Source organism: Sardina pilchardus, chromosome 8 (assembly GCF_963854185.1).
Source record: "Sardina pilchardus chromosome 8, fSarPil1.1, whole genome shotgun sequence".
Lineage (NCBI taxonomy): Eukaryota > Metazoa > Chordata > Actinopteri > Clupeiformes > Clupeidae > Sardina > Sardina pilchardus.
Window position 1 is genome coordinate 35,345,809 of NC_085001.1, and position 18,120 is coordinate 35,363,928.

The following is an 18,120-nucleotide window of genomic DNA, read 5'->3' on the forward strand; positions in this document are numbered from 1 at the left end:
GGCGTTGCTCCATTGAAAATAATGGAATTCTATTTTTTTTCGTGGCGTGGCGCGTACGCTTCTGGTGGGCGTTGCCCTTTAGAAGAATAACTAGAAATGCAATTTCAAGGAATTACCAGTGCATGAAAATGCAAAAATGTATAGATAGATAATGTACAGTAGATATGGTTACTAAGGTGTAGCATGGTGGTTGCATAGTTTAAAGAGAGTTGATAGTGTGAAGGTAGACAGTTTAAAGCTTAAACATTCCAGTTCCAGGTAGCCTACGTAGACATTGTGGGGTGGTACTTCGCCTACAAAGGGTGTGGTTAACCGCAAACCTCGGGTTAACTAAGAACATAACCTGCTCGGAGCAGGTTTGAGATGCAGCGTAAATTGCCATGGCAGCATACCTTGGTTAAAACCTATCCACCTTTCGTAGTACGGGTTAACCGGGAAGTTACACCACACGTGATCAACTTACTCTCGAAGTTACCCAGCTAAGCCAGTAACCCCGCTTCGTAGTAGCCTACAGGCCCCTGATGATTTCTAGAAGTTACGCTAAAAATAAATACAAATTTCTTGAATGTGTCCATGTTGCAACAGGGGCAAAAGCTGATGAAACTTATAGATGATACAGAGGTACAAACGGGATGTTTATTTCAGAGTGGGCCCAAAGTGATTGTATTTTTTTTTTTTTTTTTTAAAGCAGAAATAAACCACTTTATTGCTACCAGTAATATTAAACAGTCAATGACTGATCATTCACATCACTAGTGATCCTAAAAACAAACAACTCTATATAGAGTGTTTTGCAACCAACAGCATTCTTGAGCAAGTTTGGTTCAGAATTGTTTGAACCTTGGTGCTATCTAGACAAACAGCCCACATTTCCACCAGTTCTGACCAGAGCCAGCCAAGGACTCACAGATAGGCCTGCATCGACAGAGAACCGGCTCCATTCCTGTTCGCGAACCAATTCAGAGCTTTTCCACTACACAAAAGCCGTTTTCGGAACATGGCACCTTGGTTCGGAAGTCGAACCAAAAAATATTAGGTTTTTCCTGCGAACTGGAGTGGGTGTGTCATTGCGCCTTCAGAGGGGAGAAGGCTAGAAGCACGAGTTTAACGTCCACATTTGTTGCCATGAGTAAACAAAATTATTCAACTAGCATTACACAGCAGACGTTGACTGGCATTTAAAACAGCTAGTTTCTGCCATTTTTATGGGATAACTGGTCATATAATTCTCCCGTTCATGTATCTCATTAACTTTTGTTTTTGCATGCAACACCCATAGACATAGAATGCGTTCTATGTAGTTCTATGTCTATGGCAACACCCAAAGCCATCGATATCAAAGTTGCGACACCAACATTGACTCCCGTGTACAAACAATGGCGGCACATCCGGTATGTCATGGTTGTTGAAAGGAACTATTCCATAGAGAATGAATATCTCAGGTGTTATAAGACTTTTCGGTAACACTTTACGATAAGGGTACATGAATTCTCATGAATTCATGCATGAATTAATGCATGAATCATGCATTACTTCATCCCTGAACATATCATGAATCATTATGACTTAACATAATTCACTGATTGTCATGAATGATTTCATGCATAAACAACTCATCATCTTAAGCATTAAGTACGGTTGGCACATCATCATGAATCATGATTAATTAACTCATTGGCTGCCAGCGATTTTCAGTGCAGAGCGCTCCATACTGCCAGACGTTTTACAGCATTTTGACTGTTTTTCCAAGATCCACCGAACGGTGAGCTTTATGACTATGTAAACACTGAAGGTACCAAATGAAAGAGTAGACTCTCTTCTTTCACCAGGAAAAACGGTTTGTTTCTATCGTGTTCCATTCTTTAGTAATCGTCAGTAGAACATGGGTTAGTTTTGCTAAAAACACCTGTTTTTGACCAAAACATGGAGAAAACGATCTTTTTGTGAAAATCAACTTTTTAACGTTAGCGATTCAGGAGTATGTCTACCACGATTGCACTGTTATCTCGTCAAGGTTGCTAGGGACTCTGATGGTCGCTAAAGACTCTGAACAGGACGGTAGACTTAGCAAGCTAGCACAAACAAAGTTGTTGTTAGTCTATATAGCAATATCCAATGTAAATGGGTCATACCGTTCACGTGTTTTCCATCCTTGATGTAAGAAGTAAGCATATTTATTCCCTGCATCGCGTGCAAACTAGATCCACTGTGGTCGATCTTCAGTGTCTCTGCATGAGCACTATAGGCAGATACTAATCATCCAAATGGCACTGCTGTCATCTAGCGGTTGGGATCGCTAGTACAGTCTGTTTACAAGCCTGAAACTCTGCCAGATCGTTCCCAAGCCCACCCCTCCCCATTGAAAAAGGCAATTGACGTCTATAGACGTCAATGGCAGTCAACGTATGTGTCTACATTGACGTTTAAAGACGTCAATGGCAGTGAATGATTTAAGCATGGTCATGATGACTTTTTGTCGGACATCACTGTCATGGAGAAAAAAGAAAAGTAATACCACATGAATTCATGTAATAAATGTTATGAATTATCATGAGTTAATTAACTCATGCATTAATTACATGAAAATCTCGTTAATTAACATGAATTCATTGTCTGTCATTAATGACATCAGGTATGGACAAGAAATCATCTTGAGCATTAGGTATAGTGGGTAAATCATTAAGAATAATGATCAATTACACATGATCATGTTGATTTCTTGATTTTTGAAAAATGTGTCCCAAAGATCATTTTCAGAGAATATCGAAGAATCCACATTGTTTAAATATAGTCATGTCCTCATTAGCTAAGCATTATATTTTCATTAGTTAATCATGTCTGTGGCCCCTCAGGTAAAGTGATAAACAGGTTGTGCTTTAAATGTGTGAATGAAGTTTATAGTCATGCATAAATAGTACATTTCCATTAATTAACAGTGAATTGCTCATGAGTTCATCATGTTTGTGGCCCCTCAACTAAAGTGGTGAATAATGACATGCATTTAGAGAACTTTTATAAGTTGTATGTATGTTCAATCAATTACCACAGGGTATTAATAGGTGTACATACTTTAATAACAACCTGTTCATCACTTTACCTGAGGCAGACATGATTAAGGCGAGACACTACAGTTGAATAGGGTAACATTTTTAAATAATAGGTATCACCATGAAACTTCCTCAGTTGATTACTTACACAAGTATGAGAAAAAAATGTATTACACGTTTTTGAAATGTGTATGTTTAATTATGCAAATTAGGCACTCATTAAATATGCATGATTTTGCATATATTTCCGGTAGATAGATCTGAGCATATGATAAAGCCAGGTGCAAAATTATTATTTCATGTTGTTTACAAACAAGATTATAATAAAAGTACAGAGGGATTTCAGGATATCTGCTTTCATTGCCTAGGAAATCCAAATATACTGTCCATAGCAACGATTTTTGCCATGCTTTTTTGATTAACATGTCACATAAATCAGGCCAGGAATTATGTATTAACACATCCCTCTGTAAATGTCTTCAGAACACTGTTAAGTGTATAACTGGAAAGTTTGGTGTACATATGTGCTACAGAGGCTGAGAGTATCTACCGGAAAATATATAAGAATTGAATTAACTTAATTTCATTGCCTAGGGCAGAGACAAAACACACGAGAGGTGCAAGTCAGCAGATCGGCTACTATAATTTGAGGACATCAACTCAGAAGAGGATGGCAAGAAGCTACACAATGAAGAAAACGGCTGTTCCCCTGGTTCAATCCCATGGAGTTTCTCTTCAACAATACAACCCCTGGCATCCAGTTGTTTAATTTTTTAGAAAAAAGCCAGATCACAGACATAACACAAAACTAAGTTCATTTCAAATGGCAACTTTCTGGCTTTAGGAAACATTAAAGGAAATCAAGAAAAAAATTAATTAATCAGTAACAGTTGCTTGTTTTAGACCAACCAGAGGGGAAAAAAATATGGAATCACTCAATTCCAAGGAAAAAAAATATGGAATCATGAAAAACAAATTGACAAAAGAACACTTCAACGCACCACTAGTGCTTTGTTGCACCACCTCTATTTTTTTCTTGATTTCCTTTAATGTTTCCTAAAGCCAGAAAGTTGCCATTTGAAATGAACTTAGTTTTGTGTCATGTCTGTGATCTGGCTTTTTTCTAAAAAATTAAACAACTGCATAATTTATGTCAGGGGTTGTACAACTTTATTCATTTTGTGGGGGCCGTATGTGCATTGTACACCTACGGGAGCAGTCCAGCTTACTTTCCCCTCTTGCAAATCACAGGCTGCTCAATGTTAAATGTTTTTTTTAGCTTAATTTGCCTTAACTAATCAGCTTCGGCGTTGTTGGAATGGTTATTTGACTTATTTTGGGTTGAATGACCGCTGCCTCGCTTCCCCCTAGCGCCTCGGAGCGGAAACACTGTAGGTGGCTCTCATTCAGCGTTTATACATCCTCCCTCGCTCCTCGGGCCTCGATCCTCTCTGATCTACATAAAGAAAGATAGAAGAAGGGATAGACTATCCCATTGTTGCCGCACCATCATTCGTTATGTACATCAGTGAGGATCGAGGCCCCAGGAGCGAGGGAGAACGTATAGACGCTGAATGAGGTACCCCATGCATGCACGTTTTGTGCCACCGGGATCATGCTCATGAAAAGGCAGACTGACCGCTTGAGTGTTGTAAAATATACACGCTAAAGCTGTAGGGGAAGCTGCAAGCGTAAAAGGAGCAAAAGAGAGCGAAAGCGGCAATGAAATTGCCAAAACTGCATAGTTTCCTCTTAAACTGAGAACTCCTTGGATACGCATCTATTCACACTAAGGTTTCATAAGTCATTGCAGCACATGGCAGCAAGTAAGACCTGTGCGAAAGAAATATTCACCTTCAGATTGCTTTGGGAATATTGTTCTACTTTATTTCAGTAACCCTTTGAATAGATAAGATGACCCAAAAACATTTGAGTAAAACCCTTTGAATAGATCAGATGACACATAAAAAAAGGTAAATTCTGAACACAGAAAGGCTGTAGATAGGTATTTACTATTTAACACATTTAATATTGGGGGAAAAAAAGGACAAAGAAGCACAACCCACACACACCCTAAATGCTTGGAATGTAACACTTTACAGGGGATATTGAAGGGAGAATATCAAGAATAGACTTAAGACCATGTACAGCTCTACAGCTGGCCACAGTTTGCAACAACTATCTTGGCACTGGTCTTGCCACTGTTTGAGCCATAAGTCTCCACTTTCTTGATAACATCCATGCCTTCCACAACACTTCCAAACACAACGTGCTTTCCATCAAGCCTGTGAAGTAAAAACACAAGACAATGTTAAGGCTAAGGAAGACAGCAACTACATTTTAGATTATATAAAAGGTTTGGAGTAATTTCACCATAGGGTCCTTTGTTCCTCATCGGTCAAGGGCTAGGAAACAACCCAACAAGTCAGTTTTGGCAGTTTTTTGATATCGATGTCATGGTGCGAAGGACCCAAGGGTGAAATGACTCTGAACCATCCCTTTAAACGAGGGGCATACTCACCAGGAGGTTTTCTCAGTACAGATGAAGAACTGAGAGCCATTTGTGTTGGGCCCAGCATTGGCCATGGACAAGATTCCAGGACAAGTGTGCTTCAGGGTGAAGTTCTCATCTGCAAATTCGTTACCATAGATAGACTTCCCACCTGTTCCATTGTGTTTTGTGAAGTCACCACCCTGGAGAAAATAATTAACAAATTGTAAAACAAAAACCTAACTAAACTCAAGTGTGATTTAGTGACCATGTGCCATCTGCAACATCTTACTACATCCATCCTTCCCACTAGCCATCTGGACTATGGATCAAGTAGCTCTCTGTGGGGTATACTAAGAATCTCGATTAGTGGGTTAGCGAGGTATGTTGCGCTCAAAGCCAGGGTATGCCGTCATACGAAAGTGGATTTGTTTTAGCGTCGCTGTATCACCATGGTATCTTATGCTTGTAACCAAACCTGGTCGGGAGCAGGTTATGTGCCTAGTTATAGCTCAAATCGTGAAAAATCACCGCCCTCTGACCAATCCATTATCTTGAAAAACGAAGCTCTCACGTGAGCTAATCTGTCATACTTCGAACAGGTTCAGCCCCGCCTCTGCAAACATTTTGAATTTCGAAGGCGCTTTTAACTATGTTGCGCATGCAAATATGTCACTACTATGGACGTGCACACCATGCAATATTTGATGACCATCGATTTTTTGATGTTATGGGTTAGACACTAAAAAAGACCACCCTAGATTTTTTTGCCACTCATAAATGCGGAAGTAATCGTTGGTTAACCGAGGCGGTCTTGTGCGTCTCCACGTTTCCCGATTGGTCAAAGTCACCCCAACCACGACAACGCGCACAGATATGAGCTGAAAGCCTAGTTTGATAAATTCATCCGTGAGTGAGTTTCGTAGTACCACTCAACTCTGATTGCGACTTTCGTTTTTAGCGATCCAGGTTATCCTAAGAAAGCTTGGTTATGTTCAGCGAGATTCGTAGTATACCCCATTGGTCCTAGACACCTCGAAGTCCCAATGCAAACAGAGTGAATAACTAAAATATTGTTTCGGTGGTCATAAAAGAAATTAGTATGAATGTAATATAGCCTATTGTGTCCCATAAGCATAAGCCTAGTTCTGCCAAAGTGTTTGTGAAATGTAATTATCTGAAATGCAATACTGGCTTTCAATTTGTCATTTAATATTTAATTTGTGTAGCACAGAATTAGATTTAGCAAAACTAGATACTTTGGCTTGCATCAGATATAATGTAGCCCACTGACATAGCCTACGGTCACTGAACAGGCTACTAAATGTGCATGACCCTTTACAACCATGGTATTAATGTGTTAACATATGTAAAATCATCGCATGAGAAACAAACCCGAGAAGGCGCAAAGCATGATTCGTTTACCATCCCGTCCCGCTGCGCATGACACCATGAAAGATGAAAATACTGCAGAGCAGCAAGATTCCTTGAACCACACACTTGAAGTTCAAACATTTTAAGTTGCAGAATTTTCATAAATGCTTTGAATCTAGTGAATAGGTCAATCAATGCTTGGTGACAGTCGGAAAAGTGTCTACTTCCATTTCTGAAGTTGTAGGCTACAGGTGGTAAAAGCGCGGAACCATCTTTTTGGACTCGTTTTCCAACTGATGGGCTTTTTTCCCCCAAACACAGCTTGATTTAGCTCGGAAGTAAGCCTGCCACGGACCAGGCTAGTTCTATGGCATACATTCGCGAGGTTTATCGAAATAAGCCAGTTTAGCCTTTAGCAAGGTTGATTGCTTTCCTCAGTGCCAGCTGGGCTATTGCTGGGTATAGCATGTTGCTTTTGCAATTGGCCCACTGATTTTGCTCCAAAACCAGAATTGGATAAATTCTTGGTGTACATGGCTTCATTGTACAAGACACATCTCTACCAATTGCATATTCCAAAAAGTGGTTTATGGGTAATATCCTTCAAATGACTTCACTGCTGCTGGAGTGAAACTGTCCAATGCAAGCAACCATGTAATTTCGCAAGTAATAAATACAATGCAGCTCACCTGACACATGAAGTTAGGGATGACACGATGGAATGTTGATCCCTTGTAGCCAAATCCAGGGGCTCCTGTGCACAGTTGCTTGAAGTTCTCTATACGTTTGGCCAAAACAGCAGGTTATTAGTAACAACATATACTCAAACTTAACAGATGACATTTGAATCATTGTAAATTAGAAATTCATTTCCTGAAAGAATTAACACTGCACCCAAAGTGGTCGCTAAAGTAATTCAGGCATTTGCTATGGTGTATAAGACTAATATTCCTAGTTCAAGTAGACAAGATGGGACACTTAAAAGGAACCGAATGCAAGAAATGCATTTCAATTAATCATAAAATGGCCCTGATATGTCACTAGACATTGAGAAATCATGCTCATTTCAAATACGTTTATCACTGACAGCAGTAGTCTGGCCAGGATACAGTGCCCTCCAAAAGTATTAGAACACATGCTTAAAGTTAAATATAAAATCATCTTTTGGAAATGTATCTTAATGCCTTAAATGAAACAATGAGGGACTATTCAACCTTTAAGGACATTAATTTTCTTTGTGAATGAATAATGTATTGTAAATAAATAAATGTTTTCCTTAAAATACAGGGGGTCATAAGTAATGGAACGCCCATGTTAAATTCCCATAGGAGATTTTTATTTTTATTTTTAAAGGCCAGTTATTTCATGGATCCAGGACACTATGCACCCTGATAAAACCCCCTTGGCCTTTGGAATTCAAATAACCCCATGTCAACACTATACCCTTAACATACTAAGAGTTTGGCCTACATACGGTTCCTTTAAAAAGGTACACTTTGCAAGGTTTTCACCTTATTATAACCGTTACAAAGCCGATTTGATGGTAAACAAACTTGTAATAGAGGTATAACCCACAAGTGGGCTATTTGCAAGAGCAGAGCTCTACAATCGGCAAAAGTACTTGAAAAAGTATAGTTTTTCATTTAATTAGAATTGAATAGAATAATGACTTAATCAGAACAAAAGTGACAAACACCCTGATTGGAGTACAGTTGATCAGATTTTAATGAGAATGAAATGACAGTCAATCGGTCCCACTGGAGCTTCTCAAGCAAAAAGCAGCAATGGAAATTTTAAAGCTGCAGTAAAGGCAAAATATTTTTGAATAATGTTCACGGAAACTGACAGTATGCTCAGACAGAACATAAATCAATTATACATAACAGAAAGGTGCATGCACTGTAATGAAGAGCAAACATACCTGCTGTTCTAGGGACAACATCTGCTCTTAACTATGGAGATTGAGAAAAAAAAAAAAAGTTAAACTTGTTTAAACACATTCTTACACACAATAAAATCCATCAAAATGGACCAGCATATCTTGAAAGTGCTTTAATTCTTGGCTTGATTACCATTAACAAATAGACCTCTGAAGTTCGCCTACAAAAAGGAGCCAAAGCTGCCATCTTTGCCCATATAAGGAGATCCGGGAGTTAATTGAAGCTAACTGCCTATGGCAAGTTGCATTGTAAGTTAGCTCTGGGGTAGCAAATATTAAAGTGTGCCGTCTTCACCTACCGAAGATCACAGTATCCACTAGACGGCAGTGGACAAAACTGTGTAGCGAAAAACGTCTGCATTTCCAATGTCATCATCCCCGCGAGAGTTTAACAGGTGTGATAATTGGAAATCTCCATGTTATTTTCCCATAGGAAAAATCTCAAGATACCGGATCTCCTTATTTGGGCAAAGATGGTAGCTTTTTTGTAGGCGAACTTCAGAGGTCTATATGTCACAGTCGCCATGCACTCGTTTATGATGATACGGCGCCCCCTCAAGGACTAGCATTGCATGCACGGACAAAAGACCGCGTGGTATGAATTTAATGCTGCGTTCCAGACCGCATCCAAAAGAGTGGGAGGTGGGACGTACCCTACCTGAAACGTCCTACCTCCCACTTCAAAGCATTACAAACATTTTGGAGTGGGAGGTTGTTTTATTTTTATTTTGTTTTGTTTGGTTATGTTTGATTTGTTTTTTTTAATCAACATCCTATACTAGTCATAATATGAAAGCCTAGTATGATCACACCTCAGTCCTGTAGATGGCGGTAATGCACCAAGCCTGCAAACTGCCAATAAAAATCACAGAAGAAGAAGGAGTGGGAGGTTTAACAGTGCAGTCACACGCTTGCATCCGCCAACGTTCGTCCGTTATTTTCCCATTCACTTTACATTGGCTGGACTTCATTTCATGCCGCACTGAATTGTGGGTCCAATGCGTTGCCTGGGATACGTTGCCTCCGCTAAAAAGTTGAGAAATGTTCAACTTTTGACGGATTGCGCAAGCGCCAGCCAATGAAATTCCGTGTATGCAAATTTTCGAACACTGACAAACCAATCAGTTCGCGTTTATGGATACGTGACGAAATGAGGCATACGTTGGCGGACGCAAGCGTCTGACTGCACCGTAAGGCTCTTGCATGGTCCTGCGTCTGCGTCACGCGTACGTGGCACTGGACTTTTCACGTGCGTAATTTTAGACGCGTATACGAGGCATACTCCAATGTCCGTTGCACCAGCCGATCAAGGTTAGCGCCTGCGCACTACGAATTAACTGTGATACTCTGGGATGTGCGACCACTGAACGAAGGAAGAGCCAGGGAAGGAGTGTTCCACACTTACATACAAAAGATGCGGCTGTTAGATGAGGAGAAGCACCACGAGTACTTTCGCATGTCTGCTGAATTGTTTGATGAGTTGGTTCGTCACATCTCAGTGTTTCATTTCAGTTATTTCCTTCAATATTTTGTTACAGAGCAATCACGTAGGCTTGCATTCCAAGTTACAGAATAGAAACTAACGCGTTAGCTTATGGCTAATGTCTATGAGAAATCCCATAGAGATGTTAACGGTTAGCATAATCGATAAAGGTATATATTTAGAGCGAACTTCAGTCCGTTTACACAACTTGGATTACGTAGGAAGAATTGTTTACAACTGACTTAACGTTACCGTGTAGGAAAAAAAACCCAGTTTTGTTCTTCTGTCTCTGTTTGCTTCGTTTTAAGCATTGTTTCTGTACGTGCTCCACCTACTGGAGGGGCGTGTTTACAGCAGTTCCGTTCCACACATGCGCAGTCTACGCGTGAAAGACGCGAAATATGACGCAATTCTCGCCAGACGCTCACCAGTGCCGCGTGCGCGTGACGCAGGAGCATGTTAAGGCCTTTAGAAAACATGGGCGACCGCTGTAACGTTAGCATATTAGACTAGGCTAACTGTATAACTTAGGCTAGGCTAACTTATAAATTACTTTCACAATAAGTTGTATTCTTTGTTGACACAATTTGAAGTCATAATATGAAGAACAAGTTAATTATCATGTCTAAAACAGCCCTACCCTAAAGTTTATAGCATATTCCTTGAATGTTTCCATGGGCGCCGTAATCCTCCGACTTAATTTTATTGAGATCGGGGCAGGTCGAACTCCTACGAGTTCGCGAGTAGGAGGTCCCACTTCGACAGGCGTTCCAGTGCACCTTTCGTAGTAGGATACATCCCACGTCCCACTAGTAAATGCTGTCTGGAATGCACCATAAATCCCAACGTCGTCTTCCGAGTTCACGCTTTTGAATATTACCCTGCGATCCATTTGTATCGTAAGTCACCCGCCCGAGTTGTAAAGTGTAAATTACCCAGCTTTCTTGCGGCATTTTACGGAGGAACGCCCCCTTTACCTCGGAGTACTTGCGAGTACCCCGAGTTGGGCTTACGACCTGTAAACAAACATGGCTGCGTCCATAGTCGAGATGAGATGACATGTGTTTTCTTTGTATTTGTACCGTGTTGGTCGTTTTAATGACAATGGAATGCTTTAACACACTAGATTGCATTGCTGCTTCAATCCAGTCACCAATTCATACATTTAACGGTCTTGCTGTGCGTGCAATACAATGTAATGATTTGTTTTCCAGCTGGTTTGCTAAAGAGGCTAGCACACAACAATAACAATGACTAGCTAGCCTGCTAAATGCCCATCTAGCTCATTAGAAATGCGACAGCACTTGTTGAAATTGCCCAAAAATGTTTTTATTATTCATTCCCATTGACCATACCCAAAAAGGGAGAATGAGGGACATCTGCTTGTGTTCTAGACAAATGTCCAGCACTAAGAGACAGTTGCTGCCCTGGTGGCATCCATGTTCTTTCCCAAAAGACTACAAACTCCAGCGTTCACGCTAGCCACTAATTCTCACATGTCGGGCGGGTAAACGTACGAGACTACCAACCCTGCCAACACTAAATGGAATGCACCATTAGTATACCTCTGTTAGGCTTCCCATAAAGTCATAGATTGCCAGCTTAATTGATCTGTAGTACGTGAGTGGTGGGAAGTCAATTCCCAATACGAGAAAAACAGAACACGATAGCTTACATTAACCGAGCAGTTTCATTCATAGTGGGGCGGGAATAAGGAAGTCCAACCGATGCATCGGGCTACATCCAACGTTACAGTAAGCTAAAGTCACATTAGCAGTAATGATAATTAAGAGACAATCTGGAACTATCCCTTTCAGATTATCAATTTAGGAAGCCCTCCAATTACTATCAAAGTTACCCAATACCACAAAGCCCTGTTATATGGCAAGCTAATCCAACCAACCACGTTCCTGTTGCCAGAGCCGATTTAGCCGTTTCTGCGGCAAGAGCTAATTTGCCAAACCAAGATAGCTGCAACATTAACAATGTTGCATAACAAACTTACGGTAAGGCTGCGCCGAAACAAAGCCATATTCAAATCAGTTTTGAGCAGATAAGTTTACAGATAACGATAAATGGTCTGAAGAGCTAAACTTCATTAGAAATTATAAGATGAGTCTCCAGCCAGCATCGTTTCCAAAGTCACACGATTGCAAGGCTAGTCATCTTAAAGCCGTAAAGTGACTTACCTCCATGACAACTCTACCAACTGCCTGGCCATTGGCAGTAAGGTCGAAAAAAACCTTTGGGTTAGCCATTTTCCAAGACAAATTGAAATTGAAAAATTGAGACTCTAGCACATAGACAGAAAAAGATAGCTCTAGCACCGCGTGGGCCTTCCTTTTCTACTTCTTCTTCCTCTTCTTCTTCTTCTGGTTTAATGGCGGTGGGCAGCCATTTTTATCGAGCATTACCGCCACCATCTGGACTGGAGTGTGAATCAGGAGTTTACAGTCCCTACAGGGAGTAGTACTTAACTAGGTTTAAGACAAACAAACAAACAAACAAACAAACAAAAAAGAGAAATAACAATGATTAAAAAAAGAAATTAGATTATTGATCAGCCCAGTGCTTTTCAGAAAACTACACAGATAGCTAAAGCAGGTTCCGCCAGTGCTTAGCTGCATACAGTAGCCTATGTTCTGGAGATTGAATTCAACTTCTTTCTCCTCTAGTTGACTAGCCAAGCTCTGTCTGTCTGTGTGGAATTTGGGACATTGCATAAGTAGGCTACATCAGAGCCATATAGATGGGCTACATGTTCGGTCTCCTGGCTGTCACTACACTCAAAGGTTCCATCATCTTTATGATGTTCAGAGTGCAGTTGAGTGCTGTATGACCTAGTCGCATTCTTGAGAACACATCTTCCTCCTGTTTACTACTGCATGTATTTCTACCCTTTCCAATTTGACTCTGGATACTGTAATACTGTCGTCCTGTACTCTCAGTGTCCCACATGTGTTGCCACTTGCCTGCGACTCTTGACTTGGCTATACTTTTAATTTCTGCTTTGCTGTGTTTTATGTCAATGTCTATGATGGACCTCTGTGTTGCTTGCTTGGCAAACTTGTCTGCCATCTAAATTCCCCTCACCCCTCTATGGGCTGGTACCCAAATAAAAGAAATGCTGACTCCAGATTTGGTCAGGTTATTTCCTACCTGCATTAGCCCTATTTCAGACAATATATCTTGCCAGGACTCAGACTGCCTATTAAAAATGCTTAATAATGCTGAGCTTGAGTCAGATGCAATCACCACCTTGCTTGATTTGTTGTCGTCAATCCAGTGTAATGCCATGCATATTGCTGCCAGTTCCCCTGTATACACTGCCAAGTTATCTCTTACCCTTTTTGCCACTACCTTTAGATCTGGAATGGCACACGCTACTCCAACCTTTTCATTTATTTTAGATGCGTCTGTGTAAATCATAAGGTATCCTGCATACTTTTCTCTTATGTAGGCCATGACTTTCATACTATCCAGATCATCATCTTCTTGTTTTTCCTCCAATAGTCCTAGGTCAATAACTAGGTCTTTAAGTGACCATGGTGGTACTACTGGTAGCACAACAGTAGGGGGATATCTTGACTGTGTCCAGCCCCATCTCTCTGTGGAGACATAGCAGCTACCGGTCTGTACAACTGATGATTGCGCCTCTGCTTGGGTCTTTCCTTCATTTTTTTTTTACAATGGTAAATAAATCTGTTTAAAATGGAAAATAATTATAGTGATAGTCTGATTATTTTCCACTTATCTTGATAGCCATTTTAAGAGTCTATGGGTCGTCCCTGGTCCTCCAGTAGAGGGAAGCATAACCTTCTCGCGGGCGGCATAGCAGAAAGGATGAGAAGAAGACGCAAAGAGACAGGCAGCAACAATAACAACAGCAGCGCAACGGGTAAATCTCTCAGGTAAATATGCAAACATCTGCCCCTTTTAAGTACGATTTTGTGAAAGCTGAATTCTTTACAGCAGAGACCCGAGTCCCGTACCAATCATACCACTGACTGAACTAACGTTCGGAGATTGCAAACACTTTATTAGCCTGCCAGACAATGTTACTCAATGAACTAGCCTACTTCTAAATCTTGACATTATGTTACAGGAAGCTTACCTCAGATGGCTAACTGAATCAACACCGCTCCCGACCGTCAGTCGCCACAAATCAAATCACAAATCAAAAGTTGAATGGATGTAGTGTTGCACTACAAGAAAAATGGTCCAAACGACATGGTCACATTTGCTGATGAGGCACTAGAGGATTTTCCTCGCCGTGTGCTACCCGTCTATAGGCCATGGTTTCCAACGCATGAGGACCAATACCTGCCCATCAGACCTCTGAAGAGAGCACCAATTGTTCTGGCGGAGGACTTGAAGAGGTTGCTCTCACACCAACCGTCCTCGGAGCCATCGTTGTCGTTTACTGAACGACATGTGCAGCCCATTTCTCTGTGTAGAGGGAACAAAGGTCTTAGCGAGAAGCCTCAGGTGACACTTTTGGAATGTGCCGAGGCTTGCGACTATGTAAAGACATCAGAGGAGATTGAAAATGCACCTAAGATGTTTAGGCGGTCATGGAGTGTCTTCGCCTCAGGTACAAAATTCAGCGAGAACACTCAGACACTTTCGAAACCGTTCCAAATGATCATTGAAAGATACGGTCTTGAACTACGCCAAAGAGCCAAATGGATAATTGGTGAAGTGAACTGACCCGCGCAACATAGAGTCTGGGCAAAACTAACTCGAGCTGTGCGCCACTCCAAACTCCCAACATGCAATGCAAATTTTCAGAGAAATATATCGCAGATATGGGTGTTCTGCGATGTAATATATGGAGAATATATTGGGAACTTTCTCAAAACAGAGTTCCATCTCAACGGAGCGCTGAAGCCTCGCCTCCCTCGTCCTCCGCGACCGTCAGCCCAGGATAGCTCCGACTGAATAGGCCACTCCACAGGCCCACATACATTTCACCATAAACATCATTAGGCATGGGGTTCTTCTTCATTCTTCTATTTATGCTAAATCCACCTAGTGTTTCTTGCCTAAGATAGCAATTTTCATTTAATCTGATAATATATCATGATCAGGGCTGGACTGGGACCAAAAAACGGCCCGGGCATTTTTGGCCATAGTGGCCCACCATGATAATTTAGGCCTACACGATAAAACATATGTGCACACTGTTTTGTTTGTAACAAATATTTAAGTAAACCGCAGTAGCCTGCATGGAAGCGAGTAGGCTAGCCTTGCTAAAAAAATATTAATTATTATACTCTCTCACTCACTCACTCACTCACTCACTCACTCACACTCACACTCACACTCACACTCACACTCACACACTCACTCACTCACTCACACACACACACACACACACACACACACACACACACACACACACACACACACACACACACACTAGAGTGACCTTTAAACCAGCAAGGATGAGGTTGTGCACAAAACTCATGCTATTAAATGCTTCACTAAATAAAACCTGCTATAATTTATGTTGAGGATTTGCAGTTTTAGCCAACAATTCACCTTGATGATTCCAAACAAAGTTAACATTCAGTAACTCCTCCCATTTACATTTGTGATTAAATGACACTGAAGGCTTTTACCTGGCATGCCCTCTAAATAATATTTTAGTGCTGAGGTCACTTTTGAAGTTTCTTTTGAAGACTTGGTGACCCCAAGACGATTTTCTGGTTTTCTCTCCCATAGTGATTCTTATGGATGCATGGTTCCCACGGGTCATGGATTTTCTGGAATATTATGGAATTTTGCAGTCTATTCCAGACATGGAAAGTCAGGGAATTTTAAGGACAAAGTTCAGTTTATTTTTTTTTCAATATTAACCAAAATACATGAATACAAATATTTCCACGCATAACTATATCTGGTTCTTAGCTTTACTGCTTGCTTCAGTAGCCCAAATTCATTTATTCAATGTCCATTTATTACAGTTTTTCTCGATTGTTTACACACGTTTTCTGAAAGCATGCCTCATACTCTCAGAACTATACACACAAATCCAAAAAGCACACACACAATGGGCAAAACCTATCAATTCTCCTGCAAAATGACACTTTACCTTCAAAACAATGTAGTTTCTCCTCAAAATGGTCTTTTGTTCTCAAAAGCCACACACAAACCATCATATGACTAGACATTTATAAGAACCAGTTGAACACTGATGTGCTCAATGTAAAACACTATGATGAATTAAAAACACTTCTTCTCCATTCATCATAATGACTTTGGCCTTTTTTTTTCAGTGTTACACTACAAACAGTACTACAAACAATAGATACTATAAGCTGATACATTGATACATTTGCCCTATCAATATTTTGAAATATCTCATTGTTTTCTATTATTTTTCTTTGTATTTGCCCTACTATTATGGTGATATTTTCTAGGACCATCTTTATGATTTCAGTTTCCTGTTCAGGAGACAGAAGACCTTATGTTGGTAATCTTTCAGCTGCCAAACAAATAGTAGCCTAGAACACTGTAAATACTATGTAGGAATACAAAGTCGGAATACTTGAATTTCCCCGTGGGGATCAATAAAGTATCTATCTATCTGTCTATCTATCATCTACTTTTCCCAAATACTTGAAACGTAGGCCTACTTTATTTTCACAGTCCTACAGAACAGTCCACAGACAATACTGTAGGCTACTACTACTCATTGAGTACTGTATAGATATGCAGCACTGCAATGTTTTAGTGGCTCAGATCTCATCAGAGATTATGGTTCTTGGCCTTCCTCATCCTCCCCGCCCTCTAACCTGACCATAGATATACAGTGTGGAGCACATGTATTTGATACCAAGCTAAAACAGGAATATAAAATCATCATTTGACAATTGATCTTAATGCCTTAATAAAAAAAAATGAGTAAAAATCAAACCGCCAAGGACACCAATTTTCTTTGTGATTGAAGAATGTATCGTAAATAAATAAATGTTTTCCTTAAATTCTAAGGGAAGGAAGTATTTGACCCCCTATGTAACCCCATGGGAATTTAACACATAGGGTTAACATAGGGGCAGGCAGATTTTTTATTTTTAAAGGCCAGCTATTTCATGGATCCAGGATATTATGCATCCTGATAAAGTTCCCTTGGCCTTTGGAATTAAAATAGCCTCACATCATCACATACCCTTCACCATAGCTAGAGATTGGCATGGTGCTTTTTCCAGTAGGCCTATTAGCCTGTTTGATTTGCATTGAGCTCAATGAGCATCAAACAGGCTAATAGGCCTACTGAAAAAAAATATTTCTGAAGGCGGGGCCTTGTAAAAAAAAACCCTTGCATGTGATTTGATAAACCACTTGTCCGTTATCTTGAATGACGTGCTAGGCTACTTCAAGCTCTTGCCAAACCCGGTCGGAAGAAGAGTGAAAACATCCTTGCCACCAATAAATGCCTTCAAAACCTTTCTCTGTTCATCTTTTTTAAGAATGACTACTCGATAGATTCGACTAAACGGTTGAAATAGCAGAATCAATGTCAGCACAAGACTCCTCACTGCGTGCCGCCATTGTTGTTTGAATCAGACAGTCACTTAGGCGCTACCTACGTCACATCTATGAAATCCCCTTCGGCGCTCCTTATTGGTTCATTATTTTTTGCTCCCTGGAATGAGTTTGCATTGCCCTCGAGCCCAGACCCTTGTGTGGAGCTCAGCGAAACGCCTCTGGTGGAGCATGGCGGAACTACAAGGGTCTGGCGAGAGTCAGGCTACCCGTCCTCCTCCTTTTTACCCTCACT

General features: G+C 40.6%; 1 protein-coding gene across 1 annotated transcript; it reads right to left on the reverse strand.

Annotated features, from left to right (window-relative positions):
• Positions 1–4,912: 4,912 nt before the first annotated feature.
• ppiaa (peptidylprolyl isomerase Aa (cyclophilin A)) lies at positions 4,913–12,708 on the reverse strand. The gene is made up of 5 exons (XM_062543773.1): positions 12,524–12,708; positions 8,834–8,864; positions 7,602–7,690; positions 5,569–5,741; positions 4,913–5,332 (listed from the first exon to the last, which is right to left on the reverse strand). The coding sequence occupies exons 1-5, from the start codon at positions 12,590–12,592 to the stop codon at positions 5,200–5,202; spliced, it is 495 nt and encodes a 164-aa protein (XP_062399757.1). The 5' UTR covers positions 12,593–12,708; the 3' UTR covers positions 4,913–5,199.
• Between the last annotated feature and the right edge of the window lie 5,412 nt (positions 12,709–18,120).

What these genes read in the sequence shown, in the direction of transcription:
- ppiaa (XM_062543773.1), bottom strand. Translation starts at nt 12,592, where the DNA reads ATGGCTAACCCAAAGGTTTTTTTCGACCTTACTGCCAATGGCCAGGCA. An exon ending in TTGGTAGAGTTGTCATGGAG is followed by an intron (nt 8,865 to 12,523) that starts GTAAGTCACTTT and finishes CAATCTCCATAG; the next exon opens with TTAAGAGCAGATGTTGTCCC. An exon ending in TGTACTGAGAAAACCTCCTG is followed by an intron (nt 5,333 to 5,568) that starts GTGAGTATGCCC and finishes TTTACTTCACAG; the next exon opens with GCTTGATGGAAAGCACGTTG.